This window comes from Pholis gunnellus (genome assembly GCF_910591455.1).
Source record: "Pholis gunnellus genome assembly, chromosome: 8".
NCBI classification, from domain to species: Eukaryota; Metazoa; Chordata; class Actinopteri; order Perciformes; family Pholidae; genus Pholis; species Pholis gunnellus.
This window is the reverse complement of record NC_136534.1, coordinates 10,029,384-10,053,408: the sequence shown is the minus strand read 5'-3', so window position 1 is coordinate 10,053,408 and position 24,025 is coordinate 10,029,384. Positions and strand designations below refer to the sequence as shown.

General features: G+C 44.2%; 2 protein-coding genes across 2 annotated transcripts in view; both read left to right on the top strand.

Annotated features, from left to right (window-relative positions):
* The first annotated feature begins 1,905 nt into the window (after positions 1-1,905).
* LOC306700334 (double-strand-break repair protein rad21 homolog A-like) lies at positions 1,906-9,788 on the top strand. Its single transcript, XM_079165328.1, has 14 exons — positions 1,906-2,034; positions 3,419-3,607; positions 4,029-4,158; positions 4,453-4,552; positions 4,651-4,757; positions 4,970-5,167; positions 5,279-5,404; positions 5,665-5,790; positions 5,996-6,219; positions 7,047-7,200; positions 7,329-7,474; positions 7,777-7,953; positions 8,216-8,299; positions 8,789-9,788. The coding sequence occupies exons 2-14, from the start codon at positions 3,464-3,466 to the stop codon at positions 8,978-8,980; spliced, it is 1,908 nt and encodes a 635-aa protein (XP_079021454.1). The 5' UTR covers positions 1,906-2,034; positions 3,419-3,463; the 3' UTR covers positions 8,981-9,788.
* Positions 9,789-10,317: 529 nt separating this feature from the next.
* The window catches only part of LOC306700299 (eukaryotic translation initiation factor 3 subunit H), a 45,936-nt gene continuing 32,228 nt past the window's right edge, over positions 10,318-24,025 (top strand). The window contains exons 1-2 of the mRNA XM_079165290.1: positions 10,318-10,455; positions 17,532-17,688. Coding sequence (XP_079021416.1) covers positions 10,354-10,455; positions 17,532-17,688 — 259 coding nt within the window. The 5' untranslated portion in view covers positions 10,318-10,353. The remainder of the gene's footprint in view (positions 10,456-17,531; positions 17,689-24,025) is intronic.

The following is a 24,025-nucleotide window of genomic DNA, read 5'->3' as shown; positions in this document are numbered from 1 at the left end:
ATACAAGAATGCTTCAGCATATCCGAACCGCAGGATGTTATATCTCACACAGCTGTGCAGATAATGATGTGCTTCTGTTTTGGTATGTAGAGAGAATCAGATGTTCAGGCTCTGTGACTCACACCGTGTTTACGTCAACACGGTGGCTCGTGTAATGCAGAGAAGCATCGGTACTGAAGCGGTTGCTTTCTCTGAGGCTGTTTAGATGTCTTTGTCACACGATGACAGCAGCCAGCAATCGGCTATCTGGATAAAAGTATGGTGTTTAGCAGATGGCAGCCCAAAACGGTGTCACCATCTAGACACGGCTGTGCAGCATTGTGTTCAAATGTGTCATGTATACCCATTTCTGTACAGGACATCAGATATTTACAGAAAAATAGCTTGATTTTTTTTTTTTTATATCGTGAATCAGCAACACACTGAAAAGCTCCTTCCAGCTTTATATTAAACACCATTTTTAATTAATTATTGTCTCTCTTGCATTTGTTAGCTTTCAATTCCGGAATCGTGTTCAGTCATTTTTGGCCGAGATTAAATATTAATTGATCTTACAATGAGCCGGTGAGTCTGTGCAATGATGAAAAATGAGTTTGAGAACGACGATGTGATTGATTCTGGAGCATATTTGCACAGATTTGATTACATTTAGTGAATTAATTCTTCCCTTAAAGTAATAAAAATGCTCTCTGCCAGTGTGATCATCCGGTGATTATGACGATTATCACGCAGCTCAATGTACCTTGAGAGTTTACCTTGTTTTCCATCTGTACAGTCGCTGCAGATATCCAGCGATGCGTGAATATGACTTAAAGGATTTGATGAATCGATTCTCAAACCGTGCTGATAATGAGAACTGTATTTAACTATACAGTGACATGGAGCCCTGCTGCTGGTATGTCATGATCATGCTCGACTGGAAAGCAGTTCTACCACGGCAGACACCGCCGCCTATGAGACAAATCAACTTTACCGCATACCAATTTACAATTTGACTGTATGATTCCGTCTCTCGTCTCTGTATCTGTTTGGAAGTTGTTTTTGTTGTGGGCATGAACGTCCAGTTCTTGTACTATTCTGTTCAAAGGACTGAATTTGTTTGGTAGGCTGGTCGGCATGTTTGTGTTTCCTCCTCGTGCTAATATTGTTTAGATTAGAAATTCGTCTTGATAAGTTCACCCATTGAAAGAATAATTTAATAGGCCCTTTTCACAGCAGCTATTTTGACTCATTATAGCAGGATTAGAGTGTAGTACCTTTCCAGTGTTCCGGTAATTCATGTCAGCATTCAGAGCATGCACTATAGTGGGGCCCTGCAAAATGAGGCCCCTGAATGGAACAATGGACTGCGATGACATGTCAAAATGTCTGCTGTGAAAGAGGTGTGTTAGGAGAGCCCAGTTTGTTTTAGGCCACTCTGTTGATGTACCGGATGTGAGAGTCACATTAGGCCCGGGTCATAACCAGTGCTACAACATGGGATCTGCTGTTTTTTTTTTAAAGATTAGCGGCCAGATGGGACAGCTGGCGATGGGAGCAGAGCAGGCAGACAATCATATCCACAAAAATACAATGAGTACAACATGAGTTCAACAGCCATGTGTAACCTCAGTGGGAAGTGAACCCTGAGACAAAAATAAAAGGAATATGTTACAACAACGATAGTTTTGTAACAATAAGCAGATGATTCAGTGTCACTTGCATGTGTACTACGTGTAAAACAGACACACACTGTGCTTTCATAATCATATTGACTTATTTAAGATTTTAAGCCCCTTATATGTCTCTGGTGAGCATTGTGCCATAGCGCCCCCTATCTCCGCTTGGCACCCACAGCGGACTGTCTGTCGGCCTCAGCAGACTCCTCCTCCGCCATTTTTGACTGTAAACATCCTGCCGATTTTAAAAGGACAGCGGTGAGCGGGAGGAAGGCGACTGGCGCCATCTTGGCTGTTTTAATGAGTACAACAGGGGAGAATACGCGGGGAGAAATCACATAATCATTGGAATTTCACTGTAAAGGGGGCACTGTCGGTAAGTGTGTTTGCAGCGGAAATATTTACGCGTGGTTTTGTGTGCTCTACGAGCTGAAATAAGCATGCACGTTTGTGTGGATTCACTGCGGCCTTCACTGTACAAGGAGCCGTTAGCCGCCAGCTAACGATACAGTTGTGCTGAATGAGGGAAAAAAGTATGAGTAACGTTAGTGTTTGATGGGCGCCTCGTTCCGGCGCGCTTTATTCTTTTTTCACGTGTGAACTGTATTTTTTCCCGCTGTTTTGGAAAAGCTATATCACATTTCAATTAACTTAAATCGGTATGAATCGTTTTCCTTGCTCATGTTGTAGTTAGCTGGCGGCTAATTTAGTTCATCCCACTTGATGGCGCCGACTATTTGCTGGCACCAACCCCTTGGCGCTCTTAACGCATTAACGTTACATAACCACGCGCGTTTCTCTTTAAACAAAATAACGATGCATTTGTGCAAATTATGAATTCGTAAGAGAAGAGCACGGGGAAAGTGTTTAGTTACCGCTACCATTGGCAGGCGTGTGCATTTCCAATGTTTTCCTCCCTGACTGGGAAATAGGCGGAACTTGTAAAAAGTCAGCGCTTGTTTTGATTAAAATTGCATTTTTTTAAACTACCGTGCCCTGTCCTGTTTCCGAGTAATGTTAGCGTAAACGTTTAAAGTTAGCGTTGACCAAATTAAGCACGACAAGGGACAAAAGATCTTAGGGTTAACGTCATACGTTAGCTAATGACCCGACACAAGTTTAGCTAATGTTTCAATCAAAACCAGACCCCCGTCCCTGTCAAGTAATTCCTAAGATAATGACGTGACTTACTAATAACCAAAGTTACCTAATGTAACGTTGGCTAAAACCAATTGGCTTAATGTTTCTTATCTTTGCAGTGTTGTTGGCTAACTATAGAAAAAGAGATTCCTGTTTTCCATAGAAATGGATCGTTTTATACATTGTTCAGATTTGTTTGGGTGGCTTTATGACTTCCTTCGTCAGCCAAGATTATCTGCATTTTTTTTTTAGTAATAGTCTGGTTCTTCTGATCGAGCTTTCCCACAGGATTGCCTACAAGGGCGCCCCCCCCCCCCATGGCGTTTGGGGCACAGTAAAGATTATTCTTCATATCAAGTGAAAGCATTCATGTTTTATAATTACTAAATATTGATTCTGTGCAGTAGTCAAGCTTCTGCTTTAACTGATTCCATTTTCATGAACTACCAGAGATATCACTGATAGAATTGCTGACTTTGGCTAAAAGCAACATTGTTTTTCAAAAGCTTGGGATGGTACAGTGCAGCTACCAGCAAGTTTGTGTCTTGCATTTTGATTTTATTTTTAGAAACGCATCTCCTTACACACAAACTAATCACTGATTGTTATTTCTCCTCCAGGTGAACCATACCATAGTGTTTGTGTGAGCCAGGGGAACCGGGGCAATGTTCTACGCCCACTTTGTCCTCAGCAAACGTGGGCCGCTGGCCAAGATCTGGCTAGCGGCCCACTGGGACAAGAAGCTGACCAAGGCCCATGTGTTTGAATGCAACCTTGAGAGCAGTGTGGAGAGCATCATCTCACCTAAGGTAAGGAGATGAAAGTACAGTCTCTGCATTGTGGTGCTCATGTTGCAGGCCTTGTACTTTGCAGCCTTGCCTGTTGCTCGGATCCTCAGTTGTTGCCTTGTTCTGCTATTTTTTTTTTTTGCCTCCCAATTATTAAAAGCAGTAATTTTAAAAATAATTTTCTCCCAAAGAAGAAAAAATAATAATTGGAAACTGATTACAGCAGAGTTCATGCTTGCAGCTGTCTCAGTTAAACACAATGTTTGCTTTATTTAAAACAACAAATTGCATTGCCTTCATAATATTGTTCATGTCTTTGTGCTGACCTCTTGAAAGTAGCTTATTGTTGATGTATGCTGATGATACAGTTCAGTGTTCCTGAACAAAGGAAATGTACCCTCTCAACATGCCGTGACTTTGTTACATTTTTTTTCCCGCTTAGGTGAAGATGGCGTTGCGTACGTCAGGCCACCTGCTCCTTGGGGTGGTGAGAATCTACCACAGGAAGGCCAAGTACCTGCTTGCTGACTGTAATGAAGCCTTCATCAAGATCAAGATGGCTTTTAGGCCAGGTAATGACTGGTGACAAGCCAAATTAGTACTGGAACAAAGTGCTTTCTGTAATTTGTCTTCTGAAGAAAGGAGTTGGTGCATTTTGTTTTGCACCGATACAGACACAAGGCTGAAAGCAAAACAGAAAATCTATAGACACGAGGGCTCCGGGGCTTTTTTCTGCTGCTGACCAGCAGGGTTATAAAAGCCTGTAAAGATGAACCGCTTTTGATGAACATTTTTATGAATTTGTGATCATTTCCCCCCCCCAAAAAGTGTGTTATAACTACATTATTACTTGTATCTATATTCAGGTGTGGTGGATCTCCCCGAGGAAAACAGAGAGGCAGCGTACAACGCCATCACCTTACCGGAGGAGTTCCATGACTTTGACCAGCCGCTTCCTGATTTGGAGTAAGTTAACTTCAGTTACGACTCATTTCATTCCCCAATTTTTTTGTGAGTGCCGGCTGTTGTACTCATCCTAGATGTCTTTTTTTTTTTTGTAACAGTGACATAGATGTGGCCCAGCAGTTCACCCTAAACCAGAGCCGAGTAGAAGAGATCACCATGCGGGAAGATGTGGGCAACCTCAGCCTCCTGCAGGACAATGACTTTGGTAGGACACTATATATAATATATATATAACGTGGTGTACACTTCCATCACCCACTAAATATGTATGAGGAGATAATTGATTAAAGTGTATCGGACTGCAAAATCATTTAGGATGATATCGATTTTAGATCGAGCATTTAATTTTTAGAATAATACAACAAAACAGACTTTCCCTGTTCATACTTTATATCTTCTTTCATCTGTACTGCTCAGCTGACTTTGGTATGGACGACCGAGAAATGATGCGCGAAGCCAGCACATTCGAGGAGGATATCATGCACGGTGCCGCGGCCTCTAACCTGTTGCTGGAGGCTGAGCCTGGCCCGGCCAACCTCCCCGACAAGTCCAACCACATGGAGTATGATGACTTTGGGGATGGCTCCCTGGGCAACAGTGATGGGGGAATGCTGGGTGAGCTGCTCTATAGTGTTCTATATCCTGTATTGAGCTACTGTTGAAGTTGTTCTGCGAGATCTTTTATGATTAAGTTATTAATAGTTAATCCTAATTGTTGTTTCCCAGTGGATAAGCTACTGAGCTCTGAAGACGGAGGAGGTATTTTTGATGACCCTCCAGCCATCACAGAAAGCGTCATGATGCCCCCCGATCATGGCGACGACGAGGACGACTTTGACAACCTGCAGTCACGTAAGTAAAGTTACGCTTTCTGTGAAACAGAATGTACAGATTTTTCTCATGTATTGTCTCCGTTTATCCCTTATAGCGGTGCTATGTTTCAATAAAGTGCATTCACTTGATTGCGGGGCTGCACATCCACACGCACACACACGCATGCATGCCTTCTGGCTTGGCGGCATAGGCACCCACCCACCTTATGCCCTCTGTCCCGCATTGTGAGCATGAGTAGATTCCTGTTGACGGTGAATTTGTCATTTTTCTGTGTGCAGCGGGTCCTGACAGCCCAGACTCCGGCCCAGCAGAGCCACTGCCAGCAATGGCTGACCAGACAGAACAGACCACACTGGTTCACAATGAGGAGGAGGCCTTTGCCCTGGAGCCCATTGACATCACTGGTAAGACCCCCCCCCCCCCCCCCCCCCCATCACCTTTCTGTAGCGATGGCTGTATTTAAAAAAAGCAATGTCGCAAATGACTAAGCAGGAATGAACTTGCAGAATTGACCTACGGAGCCCTTACATTTAGCATTTTTAAGGATGGAGAAATATGAATAAAGCAACGAGGAATTTAGTATTTTATTTCCTTCCACCTCGTCTCCAGTGAAAGAGACCAAGGCGAAGCGTAAGAGGAAGCTGATTGTGGACAGTGTGAAGGAGCTGGACAGTAAGACCATCAGGGCTCAGCTGTCTGACTACTCGGACATCGTCACCACCCTTGACCTGGCCCCTCCCACCAAGAAGCTCATGATGTGGAAGGAGACCGGCGGCGTGGAGAAGCTTTTCTCTCTGCCCGCTCAGCCCCTGTGGAATGCCAGGCTGCTCAAGGTGACGTGTTCTTGTTAGATATGCATGCATTTGTGAATAAACATGTACACATATTACCCACCAGTAAGTATTTGACAACATACCGGTGCGGTTTGAAGCAGTATTACCACTTTGGGGAACGGTACTGAGCAAGCCGGCTGTCTGACTCTCCAAGTAGGTCAAACTCAGGTACTTTTTTAATGGAAGAGGAGAGAGTAGATTTATAATATTGTATCTTTCATTGACATTCTGTGCAGGTTGTGGGATTTAAAATGAGAACATTGAAGGAACAGGAGGTGGAGGAAGTGATTGGTTTTGTCTGTCTCTTTCCCCTATCCTCTCAAACCCACACGGTGCCCCTCCAGAATACTGAATGGAAACCGTGTTGCTGCATAATTTAGCAGACCTCTTTCCCTTTCTCGCATCTTAACACTCCCTGCTAGTGATGTTTGGATTGCCGTTCTAACCGGGCACACGGTTAATCAGCGGATTTCTAATTAAAAGTGAATGGGTTACGGGTGGCTTAGATAGCACATCATTAATGAGGGAAAGCAGTAAAACAATGGCTTAGAAGCGTTCTTCAAAATAATCACGGGCTCTGGGAATGAACCGTGTGTGTGTGTGTGCGCGTGCGAGACTAGAAGAATGTCAGTCCAACACGGTGTGAGCGGAGGGCATGCCACCATGGTGATGGATGATTTATGTGAATTCGGATGACATCAGAGCCGAGATGCGCATATTTTCTTCTCCACGTTTCTTAAATTGTTCTATTGACTTTTTGTACTGCTGTTTTTTGTCTCTTCTTCTTCAATAAAACCAAAGTTTAACTGTTAAACCTCTGATGTCAGATGTTCACACGCTGCTTGACGCCTCTGGTGCCAGACGAGCTGAGGAAGAGGAGGAAGGGCGGCGAAGCCGACAGTCTGGATGAGTTCCTCAAAGAGCTGGAGAACCCAGAGGTGCCGAGAGAGGAGGTCCTGAGTCAGCACAGGGATGTAATTGGTAAGTTGTGCTTTTGAAGAGATGAGAGCAGGTCATATCCCAGACATGTCATCAGTTATTGAATAAGACTGTCATATTTCATATTCCCTTAAATATTTTGTCAACAATCTCCCTCATCTGTCCCTCAGACCAGACTATCATTGAGGAGCCCAGCATGTTGGCAGCGTCTGCGATGGAGGGCAGCAGGACGACCCTGGATGAAACGGTCATGCCTCCTCCGTCGACCCCTCGCGGTGTCAAACGCAAGACCCTCGACAAAGAGGGCACCCTTCCTGTGAGTGCGCGTCGCCTACATTTTTATTTTTCTCTGTCAAAACACTGGTGTTGAGTTTCCTCAGCACTTCATGTGGCAAAGTGTTTAATGGCCTCTAATGATTGGCCATAATCCATGACAAATCCCACCCCTTGATTCAACCAGATTTGATTATTTCATTTAAATCAGGTCACACTGATCTTATGTTATCTAATTTTAAATATTACACCAGATGGTGATTTTGCAGTAATCTTGGGAAATGCTTGAAACATAATTAAGTCAGTGGACTGAACAGTGTGTCCTAACCTGCTCTCCGTTTTCAGATGACTCCCTTGGAGCCTCAGCATGTGGCTGACCGCTCAGTGTTGTCTCAGAGGTTAGACATGCATCAGGTGGATCTGCCCCCAGAGGAGAGCAGCCTCAACCTCACCCAGCTGATCCCCGAGCTTGACCTGCTCAGTGACAAGAAGGACAAGAAGGATGATAGTGATGAAGAGGAGGTGAGGTGGAAATAACTGCTTTCACTAATACGCTGACAGGATGTGGCAGTATCAAATGACTACTACCAACTACACTTTGTTTAATAACTAACCAAACTGATGTAAAAGAAACTACTAACTAATGGAAATACATTTTAAAAAAACACAACAAAGTTAAGCAGTTTACAGAACATGCCTTTCTGTAGCGACTTTGATTTGATTGTATGAGTGTTGTGATTTGAGTGTGAGCCGGTTGATGCTGATGATTGTCTATTGTCCTCAGGATGAGGACGGTCAGACCGGAGACCAGGATCAGGAGGAGAAGAGATGGAACAAGAGAACCCAGCAGATGCTGCACGGTCTCCAGGTACAAAAAAAAACAACTAACTTTTAAAATTATTTAGAAAAATGACTTTAAACTGAAACAGTTGTCATTTTTTTTTGTGTAAAAATCTGATTGTGTGCAGATAAAACTTAAAATGTAGCTTTATTTTCTGATAAACGCATTATCTCCCGTAAAGCCTGTGGGAAGGTGTCGGATTTTGAATGAATGTAGGCTTCACCCTGCTGTATCAGACCTGTGAGGTCTGTGAGCCTCGGTACGCAGAGGGGCGGGACTAGGGTGTTAGGTGGCTGCTGGTTACACAATCATGTGGGGTCCAAAAACAAACACACAGCAAAATATGAATATAGAATACAGGCAGAGGGGAGGGTCTCTGCAGATACAGCCAAGTAACACACTTCTAGTGGGTCATAAGTGATGATTCAGAGGGAATATTTTTGTATCAATATATATATACATTGGTGCATATTCTATCTTTTTTTTTTTTTTACACTTGTGCTTCTGTCTCTATAGCGCGTCATGGCCAAGACTGGCGCAGACTCGGTTAGCCTGCTTGAATTGTGCCGGAACAACAACAAGAAGCAGGCAGCTGCCAAGTTTTACAGTTTCCTCGTCCTCAAGAAGCAGCAAGCCATCGAGGTCACCCAGACTGAGCCCTACAGCGACATCGTTGCCACTGCCGGACCAAGATTCCAACTTATTTAGACATCAGAGGAACAGACAAACACTCTGCTTGCAACAGACATACTTTTTTAATTACTCAACTCAACCTTTTGCCTTTTTATTTTGTGAGTTCCTGTCCCTTTTTTTTTTTTTTTTTTTTTTTTTTTTCCTTTTGGGTAAGGGGGGGAAGGGAAGCGGGTTGGAAACTTAAAAAAAACAAAAGGATTTTACTGTACTTCAGGTGGAATCATGCAGTATTTCATTCGGTTGAGACGAAGTGAGGAAGAATGTTTTAACAAGTATATTTATAAAGCAACCCTTTTTCAGTCACTGATTTGTAAGCTTTTCTTCCTTTTTTGTTTTTTTAAATTAAATTTTCATTGTCTGCTTATTTCATAAGTCTTCATACCATTGGCCCTCGCACCTGAATCATTGCAGATTTTAGATAAAGAGCCCTGTATTTTCACATGGAATCCTGTATTGACTCTGTACATGTTCTGGAAAGGTACTGTTTTATTGCTCAGAAGTGTAACCTCCCATCTTCTCCTCGTTGCACTTGTTCTTTCATGATAAACAAAATGATTAATCTGTCGAAACATTGGGAACTTATACCCGGCATTAAATATCATGTGTCAGATGTATAATTGAGGCAGTTTGTCAAATCAGTTTTAGGTGAATTTCTTTTTTTTTTGTACCTTACGTTTATGCTTATTCATATTTTTGCATTATGTAACTAGGTAATGTACTTGTTACAGTTAAGTTCAGTATCCCACCTTTTTAGTCTTCGGGTAACCTCTAGTTGTGATACATCTGTAAAGATTTGAAATAAAGTGTTTTAAGTACTTGGTAACTGGATATTATTCATTCACAGTGCCCCTTATTATAGTATACATTTAAAGTGCCATTTACTGATATGGTCTTAATGAAAGCAGGAAATAATAAATATTAATATAGAAACTTATCCTAGTTTTAACTCACCTGTTGACGGACTAACCCGTCATTTAGAGTCCTTACCTTTTCATTGCAGGTCTTAATGTAACGGGGGCAACTTTGGTAATGATAGTCCAGATAGTATTTGGTTCGCTTTCACAGCAGCGTTACTTCAGAACGGGGCCTCCATCCTCTCCTTCTGTGGTTATACAAAGAATTGCCAGTAGAATACACTGTGTGTGTATATGTATATATATATATATATAAATATATTTATCGTGATATTATGTAAATTGGCAAATTAATACAATTTTTTCTTATTCAGCCACCAAATAGCTGAGTTATTGCAATCCACTGGTTGCAACTAAAGAGGCAAACTCAACTTAGCCCTCGTTTCTCTACGGACAGGAGAGCAGACGCATCTTTACCGGAAACGTCCGTCACGGAACTCTTTCCTCCCCTTTTCCGCGTGTGGCTGCTTACAGATGGCTTCACGTAAAGAGTCTACTTCAGCATCTACCGCCGTGATGGCTTCTACAAGCGGCACTTTGGACTCTCCCGTCAAACAGATCCAAATTGAGGGATTGGTAAGTGTTACTGCAGCGCTACGTGTTTAATGTCGGCAGAGAGACCGGGTCCTCAAGTGTTACCAGAGGTGGATGCTAGCTAGCTACAGTGTGAGCATCATCATGGCGGACAGATCATGCGAAGCGGTATTTTGTAACGAATATTGCGGTTTATAACCTTAGCTGATGCCTGCGGTGTATATTGCGTTACTTAAACGCACTTTATTGACAAACAGATACTATTTTGCTGTTTAAAACTTCTCAACCGGCTAAAAGGCTAATAATAGGCTAACCGTTTTAAGTTAGCGTTAGCGGCTGCTGCTGCGGGGAAACCAAAGAGGCGTTTAATGCTAAAACAAGGACCTCACTAGTTGTTTCATAGGAGCATAATAGGGAAACGATGCTTGCTTCACACTCGCATAAGTCTGGTTTCTTACCCAATTTCGTGCTCACAATCTGATGCATACTCGTTACGTTTACAGTCAGTCTACAGTCATGTAACTGTAGTAACTATAATCATAATTAATCATGCCATCGTCGCCTTTCCAAATGGTCCACGTGCCCTCTTTGAGACCGGATCTATTAAGTTTGAGTTGGGCCTTTCGACTAATTCCACTTTTTAATTAATCATAGGAATTACTTTCCTGGTCCCACAACGGAAACACCGATTCGAGTAACATTCAAACGGTCTTAATACAACAATGTAAATAATAATAATAATAAATAGCCGAGGTACGTGTTCCCCACTCTACAGTTTGGACTGATATCTCCTCTCAGCTCACTGCTGATGTTCTCAAACTTCAGATAATGAACCATTTCGGGCAAAGAGGCACTGTTAAGTTTAGAAACGTTGTGGAATTTGCTGGCACAGTTGCATATCTTGGGTTTTTTAATTGCTCATTGGTTCTGTGTGTCCTTTTTAACAAGTACATTATGATACCATTTTCGGATTAAATTTCTCCCAACCTGAATGTGTTAGTATTCTTCTTCTGTAGTACCTCAGTACATACAGTAGAGGACAAACTTGCTTCGCTGCCAGGCACCGATGTTCTCCCTCCTCCTGCCCGATGCTCTGGACACAAAGCAGCTCATTTGCTCTGTGTTTCTGAAAGCAGTTGCAGGACTCAAAGTTGCCAGCTGCTGCCTTCCTTTTATCTTGCTCATTAAAGCTGCCCTAGAGTCTCAGGCCCTAATTTCAAATCTAAATATTTCACCTCAATGTGTATTATTTAGCTCTCTAATGAGTTTTTTTTTTTTTTACTCAACCAAACCTTTTTTTTTCAATTCGCAGCAGTTTGAAAGTAACAAAACAGCGTGTGTGTGTGTGTGTGTGTGTGTGTGTGTGTGTGTGTGTGTGTGTGTGTGTGTGTGTGTGTGTGTGTGTGTGTGTGTGTGTGTGTGTGTGTGTGTGTGTGTGTCCGACCGACCTCATTTGGCTGCAGACTGTTGACGGAAAGGTGTCTCTTTCAGGCAGAGTTATGAAACGCGCTTCACCTGGACGCCATTGATATGTGGCTGCTGTGTTGTGTCACGGCCTGCCTGTCAGAGGTTTAGCTGGAGGGTTGCCCGCAGCGTCGCCACAGCTGTGTGGTGGAATTGGATTGTTTGTTTCCTCGCTTTTTTTTTTTTGAAGAGGCTGCAGTGGATGCTGTTGCCACAGGAGTGGAGTGCTGCGCAGCGACGGCTTCCATTAAACTCCTACTGAGATCACACAGCTCACTGTATGTTTGAAAATAACTTACTTTAATTTAGTGTGACGCACGTCAGACCCAGGCCGGATTCACAGACAACATTTTACAGGACATCTAGGCTTTGTGGTTTGAAAGCTTTTGGGTGATGAAAAATGGCAGAAAATGTGTCAAAATGAGGTACATAAAAAAAAAAAATCTTTTAGCAGTGTCAGACGTTTTTCTTTTGATTGTTCAACACTTTGCCAGAACAGTCCTTCTCCCCCCCCCCCCCCCCGAGGCGTTTCCTCTCGCCTCCGGTGCTTTAAGCCCGGGCTCATCAGGACGTTGTTCACGCGGGCACGAGAGATAACTTACTACCCAGTAGGGAGACATATGTTCCCATCTGTTCAGTACAGTTACTAACTACTGTGGTGTTGTTTTCAGAAACTACAGTTTATGTTTACTTGCAGAAGTTGGAATCCTTAAGAGACACCTGTCAACGCTGAGGGTATCAATCAGCAGAGTGTTTACAGCAGCCAAACAAACTTGTTTGGTTTCAAAAAAATATGTAATTCAGAAATGATTGTTGCCGCAATCTGATTTCATGCGGGCCGCTGTTCCATGCAACAACGGGTGAAGATGCGTGAGTAATGTTTGCTGCAAATTCAATTGAGTAGCAGCTAATAAAGAGTAGAGCAAGCAGAGTTTTAAATCTTTCTTCTTCTTTTTTTTAGCTGAACATCTGTGAGCAGCAAGCGCTGTAGATCAAACCCTCTGTTCTCTAGATTATTGCAATAATCTAGAGAACAAAAGTGTTGCCAGGGGTGGCTCTTGGTAGTCTTGGACTACTTCACACAACAAGTCTGACACGGCCCAACAAAATCAAGACACTCTGGGAAATTAGTGTGCGAGTGTGTGAAAAAAATGATTTGGGGGCACCGGTGCGAGTTCTGACACCTTTTTAGCGCCAAAATAGACGGAGTCACTGAGCTCCCACGCTAACAAATCCATTGATAAATCTCGTATATCGCTCCTCTCTCTCTCTCTTGCTCATTGGCAAAGGGCAAGACAGTCAGGAGCTGACCGTTGCTCTCACCGGGTAAATTGACAAAGCGACGGTGGCAGCAGCAGGTCTGATCAACTCAACTCTACCCGCGAACGTGACCGGATGGCAAGCGAAGACGAAACTTGGCTGACGCTGTGTATGTGTGCTCAGCTAATGCTCATTTGTGAGGAAAACGCATCTGTACAGTTGGGAGTGTAGCGGGTAGTTCAAACAGACTGAAACGTCTTCTCTCTAGTAAAACACGTCCGTTTCAGGAGTCAAGTCCTCTCCAGTTAAACTTTTATTCAGTAACTTAAGCATCAGCTTCTGAATCAGGACTTCCAGCATATGGACAAAAGTGAAAAACAAGCGGGGACCTTCTGCCTACTGTTGGTGTTATTTCAATGTCCCAGATACATACTTAATCACCATTTCATATCGTCTGTTACTATGAACATCGATTTTTACTTCAAGCATTGGCACAAAAATGTCTTCTGCGACAAATTGAGTTGCAGCGTATCTAATTGAAGATATCTAATGAAGTTGTAGCTATAGGTTCTGAACCTTTTTTATAAGGCCACTAAAAACTGCGGTTGCAACAAAAGTGATATCAGATATCGGTGCGACAGTGACTCTCATAGCTGGACCGGGTATCTGGGACAATGAGCTGTCGCTATTGTATGGGCCCGTGCAGGTATCGGGACTGCGAGAGTTGGATCGGTGCATCTCTACCCCAAACTGTTTGTGTCCTCTCAGCCGTACGGATTTCAGCTGAATCTTTTGAGTCCCATTCATTTGTGACTTAAGTTTTCTCTAAAATGTTGAACACCAAACTTTTATTTTTTTTCCAGTATGGAATTTGAAGATTCGATGCTGGTTTCAGATTTGATAAAATGCAATCAAACCCAGACTCCAACGATTAACAGCCTCTAAGGTGGGACTCCGCGGTGGTCTTCGTCCGTGCTCTAATCCAACTGAAGCCGCACTGTCAAGTATATTCCAGCCAACGTTGAGTGTAGAGTTCGTCTACACATCAGTGGCGCTGAAAGAAAAGTCATTACGGGATCGTGTCTCTCTCCCTCTCTCATACTTTCTCATAAGATGAGCCCCGTTGTGGCGGGAATATGAGCCATTTAGTGAGCGAGAGAGAAGATTTATGATGAGAATTATGTGCAGCCAACAGGGGATTTGGGCCACAATTGATTTTGCACAATTCAATTTTAAGCCTGTTGATTTATAACACGCTGTCCACGTATCAATCTTGGGCCTCTCCATGTGAGGTGAGCTCACTGGGCTAGCTTCTGGTGCGCTAGATCAATAACATTGTATGCGTTTGGTTGTGTGTGTGTAAGAGAGAGAGAGAGAGAGAGAGAGAGAGAGAGAGAGAGAGAGAGGGTAGCAGGCAAAGAGATTGCTGGGGAGAGTGAGCCTGTGTGCATGTATGTGTGAGTGTGTGTGCACATCCAGGTTTGTACAAAGTCGGAGCTTTCCAGGCTTTGCTTACAATACCGTATGGCATTTACTCAGCACCAGGAAGCCAGCACAACAAATCCACTGAAACCTTCCTTCCCTTTTTTAGTGCAGACGCCTCTTCACACTACCCCTTTAAAGCTATTCTCTCGATTCAGGACTTTTTTTTTTTCAAGCTCTCCTGGAATATAGCTTTATTTATTTGTCTTTCTTCAAGTTGTTTTTGTCCATCTCTCACCCCCTCCTTTTCCTGACACGAGTTCATGTCACACACACACGCACGCACGCACGCACGCACGCACACGCGCGCGCATGTATTTCCAAGAGTTAGATGTGCTATCTGCTCTCACTGATGGAGGAAGACGAGAGAAGCTATTTGCTGGCAGCAAAAGGAGGAGGGGGGGCCGGGGGGCTGCCACAGTCCACTCTGAGGACTTCCAGTAACCCTCTTCTCCCTATTCCTCCCTCGCTGCCATCGGCTCACCTGGCTGCTCTCCTAGTACTCACCTGGTCCCCTTCTGCTCTCTTTTTTGTCATCATCACTCCCTTTATCCTTCAGGTTTCTCACCCTTACATTTACTCTCGCTCTCCCCCACCCCACCCTTCCGACCTATTGTTCAGACCTTCCTCCCCTCTCAGTCAGAGCAGGCAGGCAGGCAGGGAATGAGATTTGTTTTTCTACCCACTCCACCCCATATCCCCACCCCACCCCCAGCTCTTTTACTTGTTGCATGACAGGTCCAGCACTCCGCTGAAATAAATCATCTCCCGCGACAGATGCATGTGTGCGTATGCCGCCGTGTGTGTGTGTGAGCTAGTGAGACGAGTAAGGGCTCCATCATGGTGATGATGTGTGTTTTGTTGCGAGCATGGCCCCAGGACTGCGTGCGTGCGTGCGTGCGTGCGTGCGTGCGTGCGTGCGTGCGTGCGTGCGTGCGTGCGTGCGTGCGTGCGTGCGTGCGTGCGTGCGTGCGTGCGTGCGTGCGTGCGTGCGTGCGTGCGTGCGTGCGTGCGTGCGTGCGTGCGTGCGTGCGTGCGTGCGTGCGTGCGTGCGTGCGTGCGTGCGTGCGTGCGTGCGTGCGTGCGTGCGTGCGTGTGTGTTATTAATGCCTCTGGCTGTGACCTGCCCACACTGTTATCGGTGTGATTTATGCTCTCCCGCTCCACATAGTGGCTTCAGCTTCTCGTCCTGTTCATTTAAGACGCTTTGCCTTATTCTCTACTCCTTGCCTGTTTTTGCTGGTCAAGGTTTCCCATGATTGGTAGGTGTGCGTTTGAGTGTGTGTGTGTGTGTGTGTGTGTGTGTGTGTGTGTGTGTGTGTGTGTGTGTGTGTGTGTGTGTGTGTGTGTGTGTGTGTGTGTGTGTGTGTGTGTGTGTGTGTGTGTGTGTGTGTGTGTGTGTGTGTGTGTGTGTGTGGAAGTAAGCCATAGTCCTTACCTGCTGTCCTTGGTGTCGGTGACGCAGCATTGGAGCTTAAACCAGCTCTTCAATCATGTGGAGACTTGTCCTATTGGCCCATTTATATCCAGCATTAAATATTAAGCGCATATGATGATGCATGAACACCCTGTCCAGATGAGGCGCGGCAATGTGGGATATGAGACTACAGGTCCAAATATACCCTCCTACTGTACGTGGACTTTCACTAGATTCAGGTTTTTACTCCTCCTTACTTTTTGTGTCAGGACACATGTAGGTTATAGATATGCTGCAGCCATTGTAGTTCAACATAATTGAACAAAAGGAGATGAAGTCCGATTTGACATTTGTGGAAACGGCCTCAAAGCTTCATGCCTCGGTGGGCAGGTCTCTTGGCAGCGGTTGACTGACATCCGAGGGCCGGTTCTGCTAAGAGACGCTGTCAGTCCTGGTTGGCTTCTGACAGAAGCTACTGTCATATCAAATGTGTACAGTACGGACTTTTTACATTAGATTTGATGTGATTTTAGAAGTGGTATTAAGGGATCCGTATCAAGATTGTTTATGTACGTTTTGTTATGTTGAAAATCAAAGATTGTGTTTTTCCCGGGCTACAGTAGAGCTCGCTAATGTCAGTGCTGACAAATACAACTTGCATTTCTTTGTTTTGGTTTGTACAATTTTAACACAAGTCGGAACAAACATGAAGGACACACACACACACACACACACACACACACACTCACTGGCCACTTTATGAGGTAATCCTTGCCATCACCGGGTTGGACCCCTTTGCCTTCAAAACTGGCTGAAATCTATTAATATTTAAAATTCAATTCTGTCACAGGGTTTATAATGACAATGGCCTGAAGTCACTCTTAAGCTGTGTAATGGGCTGAGCAAAGTAAACTCATAATGAAAATATTTGTAATAACAATGTTTCCTTATTGAATAGACTTTTTTTTTTTTTTTTTAATCAAGTTCTAAATCAACATTATCTCGTAATATTTTTTATTCATTAGAATATTGTTTGAATGCGTTCTGGAATAAATGCCATGGTTTTGCCACTATTCCCATTGGTATTAATTTCAATAGTTTAATATTCTCTCTATGTATTGTGATAAAATACAATGTGTAAAAGGCCACAGAAAGAAATACGGCGATTCAGAAGCTGGAGGGATGAAACACCCAAGCGACTGTAAGAAAAGCAACAAAAAAACGCGTCTCAACTAAACTAACCTGAAAACAAACTAATGACCACAAATCAACATGACGAGCAGACACACAATTGGGAAAACATGAATCAAAGGACGAGAAAACACAATAACAAGCGGCGCTGTAACAGGCGCAGAATGCATAAACGACAGCCGTGATAAATAAATTGGCCCCGGATCAGAAAATGAAATCCTTTCCTTTTTAGAAACTGTGATTGAAAGGAGCGTCTTCACCCCTTCTTCTGGTGCGGTAAGTTTGATTCTTGCTGTCTTCACAGGTACTGCTGAAGATTATCAAGCACTACCAGGAGGAGGGCCAGGGCAGCGAGGTGGTGCAGGGCGTCCTGCTGGGCCTGGTGGTCGAGGACCGACTGGAGATCACCAACTGCTTCCCCTTCCCCCAGCACACCGAGGATGACGCGGACTTCGACGAAGGTAAACCAGAGCCGTGTTCCCTTTCCCTCTGTATTCTAAATGACACCACAACCACACAGTCTGAAGTGAATACCCGCTGAGCACCCGTAGAACTTGTCTGTAGTGGTTGAAGTGATGCGGTCTGCGAAGGCTGCTGCATTTTAGGAGATGATGATATCTGAACGCTTCAGTAACAAAGAGGCTTTGGTCTTCGCTTGATGAAACCTCTAAAGATTGCTTTTTTTTTTTAAGTCATTCATTATTTACTGAATGACAGGAAAAATTGCAAATCTGGATGAACACGTTTTTAATTGGAGTTCTTGAGTTGACGTACCGAATGTCACTGACTATATAAGGATGGAACATTTCTGTGAAAATGGTTAGTTGCTATTTCATTTGACCACGTCCTTGACGGGTGAGCTGAAAACATTCCGACATTGAGTCAACTAATTCATTAAAAAAATGCTCACAGAAGCAACTTGGTCATGAAATGCAGCCAAGCTGTGCCTCGGAACCGAACTTTTCTCCAAAGCCCAAACCAAAAGTCTGATAGGAAGCGCTATAATGACGACCTGTGTTCACACAACGCGTTTGTGGGTGATAGATCACCATTCTTAGCCCATTAAATTGCCACAAACCGGTAAAGAAAGAACAGACCATCGAGGCCAGCAGCCGTGATCATATCATTTGAATGTCTGCGTGCGGGTAAGATGTCCCCGGGGCACGGCGTTGGAGGACAATGCCGACTTTTAACTAAGCTAATTTGGTGCCGGGCGTCCTACGCTGTCAGTGTCGGGGTTGATGTGCGAGGGCAGTGGTGCAGGGAGGGAACGGCTCCATTGTTTGCTTTACAGGTGGGTGGTACGAACTGCACAGGGTTTGATTCAGGGTTGTTGTTATTCTCGCACATGTGCTTTTTTTTCTTCTTTCCCTCCTCCGCCTCCCGTCAGCTCTCGTATCAAAGAATGCCATGTCCTCTGACCTCAACCCTTCCCGTGTCAAGCCTTGTTGTTACCTGCTCCTTGTTAGCGCAACAATATCTGCTACAAGCCAGACCGCAGGATGGGAAGGTGAGCATGTGCGGAGAAGATCCCGCTCCAACAGGCCTCCGCGGCTAACGAGCAACTGTCAAAAAATTCGGCACAAGCGCCGATGGTGGCTTAAGGTCGTTAGTGTCAGGAACAGCTCACTCTGTGTGTGTGTCTGTCTGTCTGTCTGTCTGTCTGTCTGTCTGTCTGTCTGTCTGTCTGTCTGTCTGTGTTGGTGAGTGTCCTGGCTTGTTGTGGTGTTGACTTTTGATGCTTTGGATTTTCCCATCTGTCACTCCCTTTTAGTTAACAAGGGCTTCCTACCTTGCCAGGAACGCTTGGAAAGCTCACAGAACTACAACAGCATTCCTCTTCAGCTGGCTTTCTTTTTTGCAAAATTCTGTCACTACGCAACCCGAGTTCCAAAGGGAAACGTCGCGTGTGCCGTTTGTCGAGGAAATGGTTTTGCAAGAAGTGACTACAGAATGCTCCTGTCTCTGTCTACAAAGGGTGTTTTTAGAAAGGATTCATGACTTTATCTACGAAATCTCTCTCTCTCTCTCTCTCTCCTCCCCCTCACATTCTTCCCTGTTGCAACTAGTTACAAGAGGGCAACAGTCTGTGCTGATGTTCTGGCAGAAGACAACAATAGTGTTTTCTTGAAGTGAGAATAGGACTCTGCATGTGAACTCTATTTAGTATCATTGATATTCTACTAAAGATCCAGAGCCCAACTGTGATAAATGATGGGAGGCCTCGAGAGTGTAACTATCCCACATTCAGACGTTGGGATGCATATGTAGATAAATTGACTTGATCGATTCAAACCTAACATTGGCTGAAAACCAGACGCCTCTAAAATAGTCTTTATTGCCACATCAAGCATGACAAACGATGGGAAGCAACACTCTGGGTAGTGCGTTGCAGTAATATACTGCAGACCGGCAACACCTGGGTCAGTATCATCTGCCTAAATCCAGTGTTTTCACTCACCCGAACACTGGACAGCTGTGTTTTTATTATTGTCTTAAACCAGGAGGCGTTATCGTCGAGGCCAGTGTGCTTCGGAAGTTGCCGCTCGCACTTGCGATGTTGTCACTAGTGTCTACAACGGCTGTCGGTAAAGTTTCAATCAGCACTTCATTATTCTGCACCACACTAGCTTTCTTTCTTCCTGGAAGTGAATGGCCTGAAGTGGGTATATGATTGGGAAACTTTGCGGGAGAGTGGACGGAAAAACACTCTTGTACTCTCTCCAGGCACAGGAGGATATTTGGCCAAATAGTTTTAGACGGTTGCATCGTTTCTTTTGATGAATGTCTCATAGAATGTGGTCTGAATCTCGCCCTATCGCCGACGATCGTATTGACTGTCTGATACATACCGGTGAATCGCTGCACCTCCTACATGAAGCTGTAGTGAGATTCAGCAGAGCGGGATGCACCGTCTTTACCTCCAATCAGGCACCGTGGACACGTTTAGCTTACAAGCTGTGCGTGTATACCTGCATCATCTCACACTGACTCATTGCCTGCTGGAGACCCCTCAGAGCAAAATTCCTCCTATCTATCTCTAACGGAAGGATGGGCAGGTGTGTGTGTTTGAAAGTACGCATGTCTCGACTGTGTCTGCTATGCTGCCATTTCATCAACAGGTGCCAGTGTGGAGCTGCGCTTGTAGGGCAGTCCGAGGCGACGAATGTGCCCGACACGAGGGAGAGAAAGATGGAGAAAGAGAGTAATCGAGCGCGCACAGCAGAATCCGCCTCAGATAAAAAATTTAAAAAAAAACTACACTGAACCCCAGCCCTCCTATTTCCCATGTCCTTGCATACTTTGTCCTTGTATCATTAACACAATGTATGGAGGGAGATGTGTGGAACTGCAGGCACTTATTCTCTCGGCATTTTGTGCAGTAGAGGCAACGCAAGCCGCATCTTAATAATGTGCTCTGGCCCTCTTCTTTTGTTGTGATATGAGCGATAACATAAAGCAGAGGTACAGAGACCGGGGACGGCTGCATACGGAATATTTACATCAGACCTGGCAAGCTAGTAATTGTGACCCTCTCACTGTCGTGGAGAGGTGTTATGTTTATGAGCTGTGACAAGGATTCGTTACATAAGGGAAGAAATTGCAGCAACATGCACAACATTACACCCATTGTTATGGTTATGGTTGCATTAAGCAGTAGGTTGGTATTAACATTAAATCATATGGTACTGCTGAGAATCACCACCGTACTCTGCAGCCTCTCGGCTCATTATTTTAGTGCGGTCGACTCTCTATGGCTCTCACCAACCGCTGCAGTCTGTCAACACATGGTTTATGTCTGTTGTCACTTCAGGTTTTGTGTGTGTGTGTGTGTGTGTGTGTGTGTGTGTGTGTGTGTGTGTGTGTGTGTGTGTGTGTGCGTGTGCGTGTGCGCGTGCGTGCGCGTGCGAGATAATGTACAAAGCAATTGGGGAAGCATTGGGGTCAGCCATAGTTTGTTCCAAATTGATTGGTGGTTAGGTTTGACCATATGGCTTCAGTGTGGCCCCCCCCCCCCCCCACAGACTTGATAGTGTGTAGCCTTTCCTTTTAATAGAAGTTTAAAAAATGTAAATGACGGTTGTTGTTGGGGCATAAAACCAATGATCTGTTGATTTTTACGAATCAAGACCCGATAGTTTAACAATGTAATAGTGCTGAACTTAAAAAAAAAAAACAAGTGTTAAAAAGAATCGCGCCACCCTTATTGGTTGAACAACTGATGAAGCGCGGCTCGGTGCAATTATCAGGCTTATAAAGCATGATTGGGCGGCCCGTTTGACTCGTAACGAGTGATTATATCAAACTAACGGTTGCTCAGGACCACCTTTTTGGAAAAAATCCCTTTGATATTCAACCCGCGTCACTAGCATTCAGCAGCAGGACGAGGTATCCTAAAGGTAGAACAAAATTAGCCGGCTCTTTCCGGCTCTTTCCCTCCCTTCACCCTCCACTACCCCCCCTCCCCCAGTCCTCCGCCTCCCCCTTTTCCCTCCCCCCCTTTTCTGTAACTCACTGCAGGTTAGAAAGCTGCCTACGCCATCCTCTCTGACCATTTCCCCATCCTCCTCCTCTGCTACCGCTCACGATGCTTACTTCCTTCCATACTTTTCTTCATCCTGTCTTTTTTTCCCTTCTTGTTCTTCCTTCTTTTGGCACCCCTTCCTGGGCTTCAGCGAGGCTTCACATTGGCTCAGTCAACAGTTGTCACACTGGCAGAACAAACACATTTTTAATGGAACTTGTTAATGCAATGTGTGGTGATTTCAGTAATTAGATGTGTTTTCGCGGGTAGGCCCCCTTGACGGCACACGATGCTCTTTTTCTTGACCGCGGAGCGTTTCATTTGGACATTTGATTTGACAACATATTTCAACGCTGTAGCTATTCCGGCCCTAACACGACGCTTAATTAAAAACGAGCATGGGAAGTTGCTCTTGATGTATAAACAACCTGTAGTCCTTAATGAGGTTGATTTTGCTGATTGGCACCCTCTTTTCACTTTATTTGTTTGTTTGTGTCACTCTCGCTGCCACTGTTTTGAATTACTCGGCAAACCAATTAGCCGCACAACTTCAGATTGAAGTGAAATTGATTGGGCTGCGAGATAGCGAAAAATGTCTGCGGCCGCTAAAGCACTAAAAGGAAGAACTAGAGCAAGTCCTTCAAAAGTTCCCAAAGGTGCTTGTTTTTTTCCTCATGGACATTTTTCAGGATTATTAGGGACACGGAGCATGTTAATAAGATGTCAGTATGTTTGGGGAGAGGTTGCCAAGCAGCATCGGCAATACCTTGTGTGTGCATCAGGCGGCAACTTTTGGGTCTAAAAAGTGAATCTAAGTGCCGTAAACTTGCATTCAATCTAAAGACGGGCAGGGAGCGACTCCACTGGTTACAGAAACAAGCTCCGATTTATTACCTCAGTAAACATGAATTTATGGTCTCAATCGCTAGTTCAACACAGCATGGTGTTTTCATGCTACCTTTGGGGTGGGACAAATTGCATTTGCACCATTTATCTCACCATACGATGAAATCACAATAGTCCCAACAAAGCTCGAGCCAACATCAACCGTAGCAGGGGCCTAATGACCAGAATAAGTGCCATAGGTGGTTGTGAGGAGAGAATTATATTATCTGTCCAATTGTATGCAAAACCCTTTGCATTCTTCTTTATTACTAATAATCTGTTTTAGTAACGCCCAATAAAACACAACCTCATGAAGATAACTAATTTATGCAAATCTTTCCCCACTACTCTTCATTAGCTTATTCCACAAAGGTGGGGAAAAACAGTATGTATGAAGGAGCCTCCGCTCCCTGTAAAGTCTTTTTGTTCTGGAAGAAAGTGTGCAGTTTGAGAGCAAAATATAGAAGCTGGATCGATGAACGTTGTGCTCTTGTTCAAGCAGTGGTGGAATGTAACTAATTAACTAGACATCAAACTAACTAATAACATTCCTTTTGGCCACATTCCATTTTCAGGTTTACTGGAAGCTGAAAAGAGCAGTCATCAATGATCTTGGTTACACCTGTGACTTTCATGCTGTTATTACTGAGAAAAGTACCCTTTATGCCTCTGGCTGCCACATAACTCCACAGCATAGTTAATCCACTGCAATGTTGAACAGTGTGCAGGTTTTTTTTCCTTTTTTTTCTCTTCCTCAAATGCCTCTGTCAGACATACATTTTGTGGCCAAAGAGTTCAATTTTTGTTTCATCAGTCTGCAGCACTTTGTTCCAACAGGCCTCTGCTTCATCCGAGTGTTGTGTGGCATACTAAAGGCAAGGGTGCCCTTTGATGGCGCTACAATGTAGATCATTGTAGTGCGAGCAACATAGTACGAGGAGTGCGCCATCTAAGATGCTTACATTGACATAACATGCAATAACAATTTATACCATTTATTATTTACGTGGATGTAGTGCAGGGGCTCAAACCAAGTGTCGTCTTATAAATGAGATAGACTGTGGCGCATTCAACGATTGTTAGTTTAAAGAGAATACTGTGGCTGTGCATTTATCTCAGTAAAGCGAAGGCTACATCCACACCAATACTTTCTCGTTCTAAAGGAAAGCGTTCAGACACCGTTTCAGACATTTCTTTCTCAAATTTACTTTGGACAGTTTCAAAGTAAAGTTTTACGACGGTATGGGTCAAGAAATTTGGTCTCCCTCGTTCCCCCTCGGCTTCCTCAGGGGTTCTAAAACACCACAATAGTGTGGACGTAGCAAAAGTTATGCGTTTAGAAACAAAAAACGTGTTTGTGTTCGCTGTATCGCGCTAAAATGTGCGAC

Coding starts and splice junctions, on each gene's coding strand:
- LOC306700334 (XM_079165328.1), top strand. CDS start 3,464: ATGTTCTACGCCCACTTTGTCCTCAGCAAACGTGGGCCGCTGGCCAAG. Junction 7,954..8,215: donor ATGATAGTGATGAAGAGGAG/GTGAGGTGGAAA, acceptor TATTGTCCTCAG/GATGAGGACGGTCAGACCGG. Junction 8,300..8,788: donor AGATGCTGCACGGTCTCCAG/GTACAAAAAAAA, acceptor CTGTCTCTATAG/CGCGTCATGGCCAAGACTGG.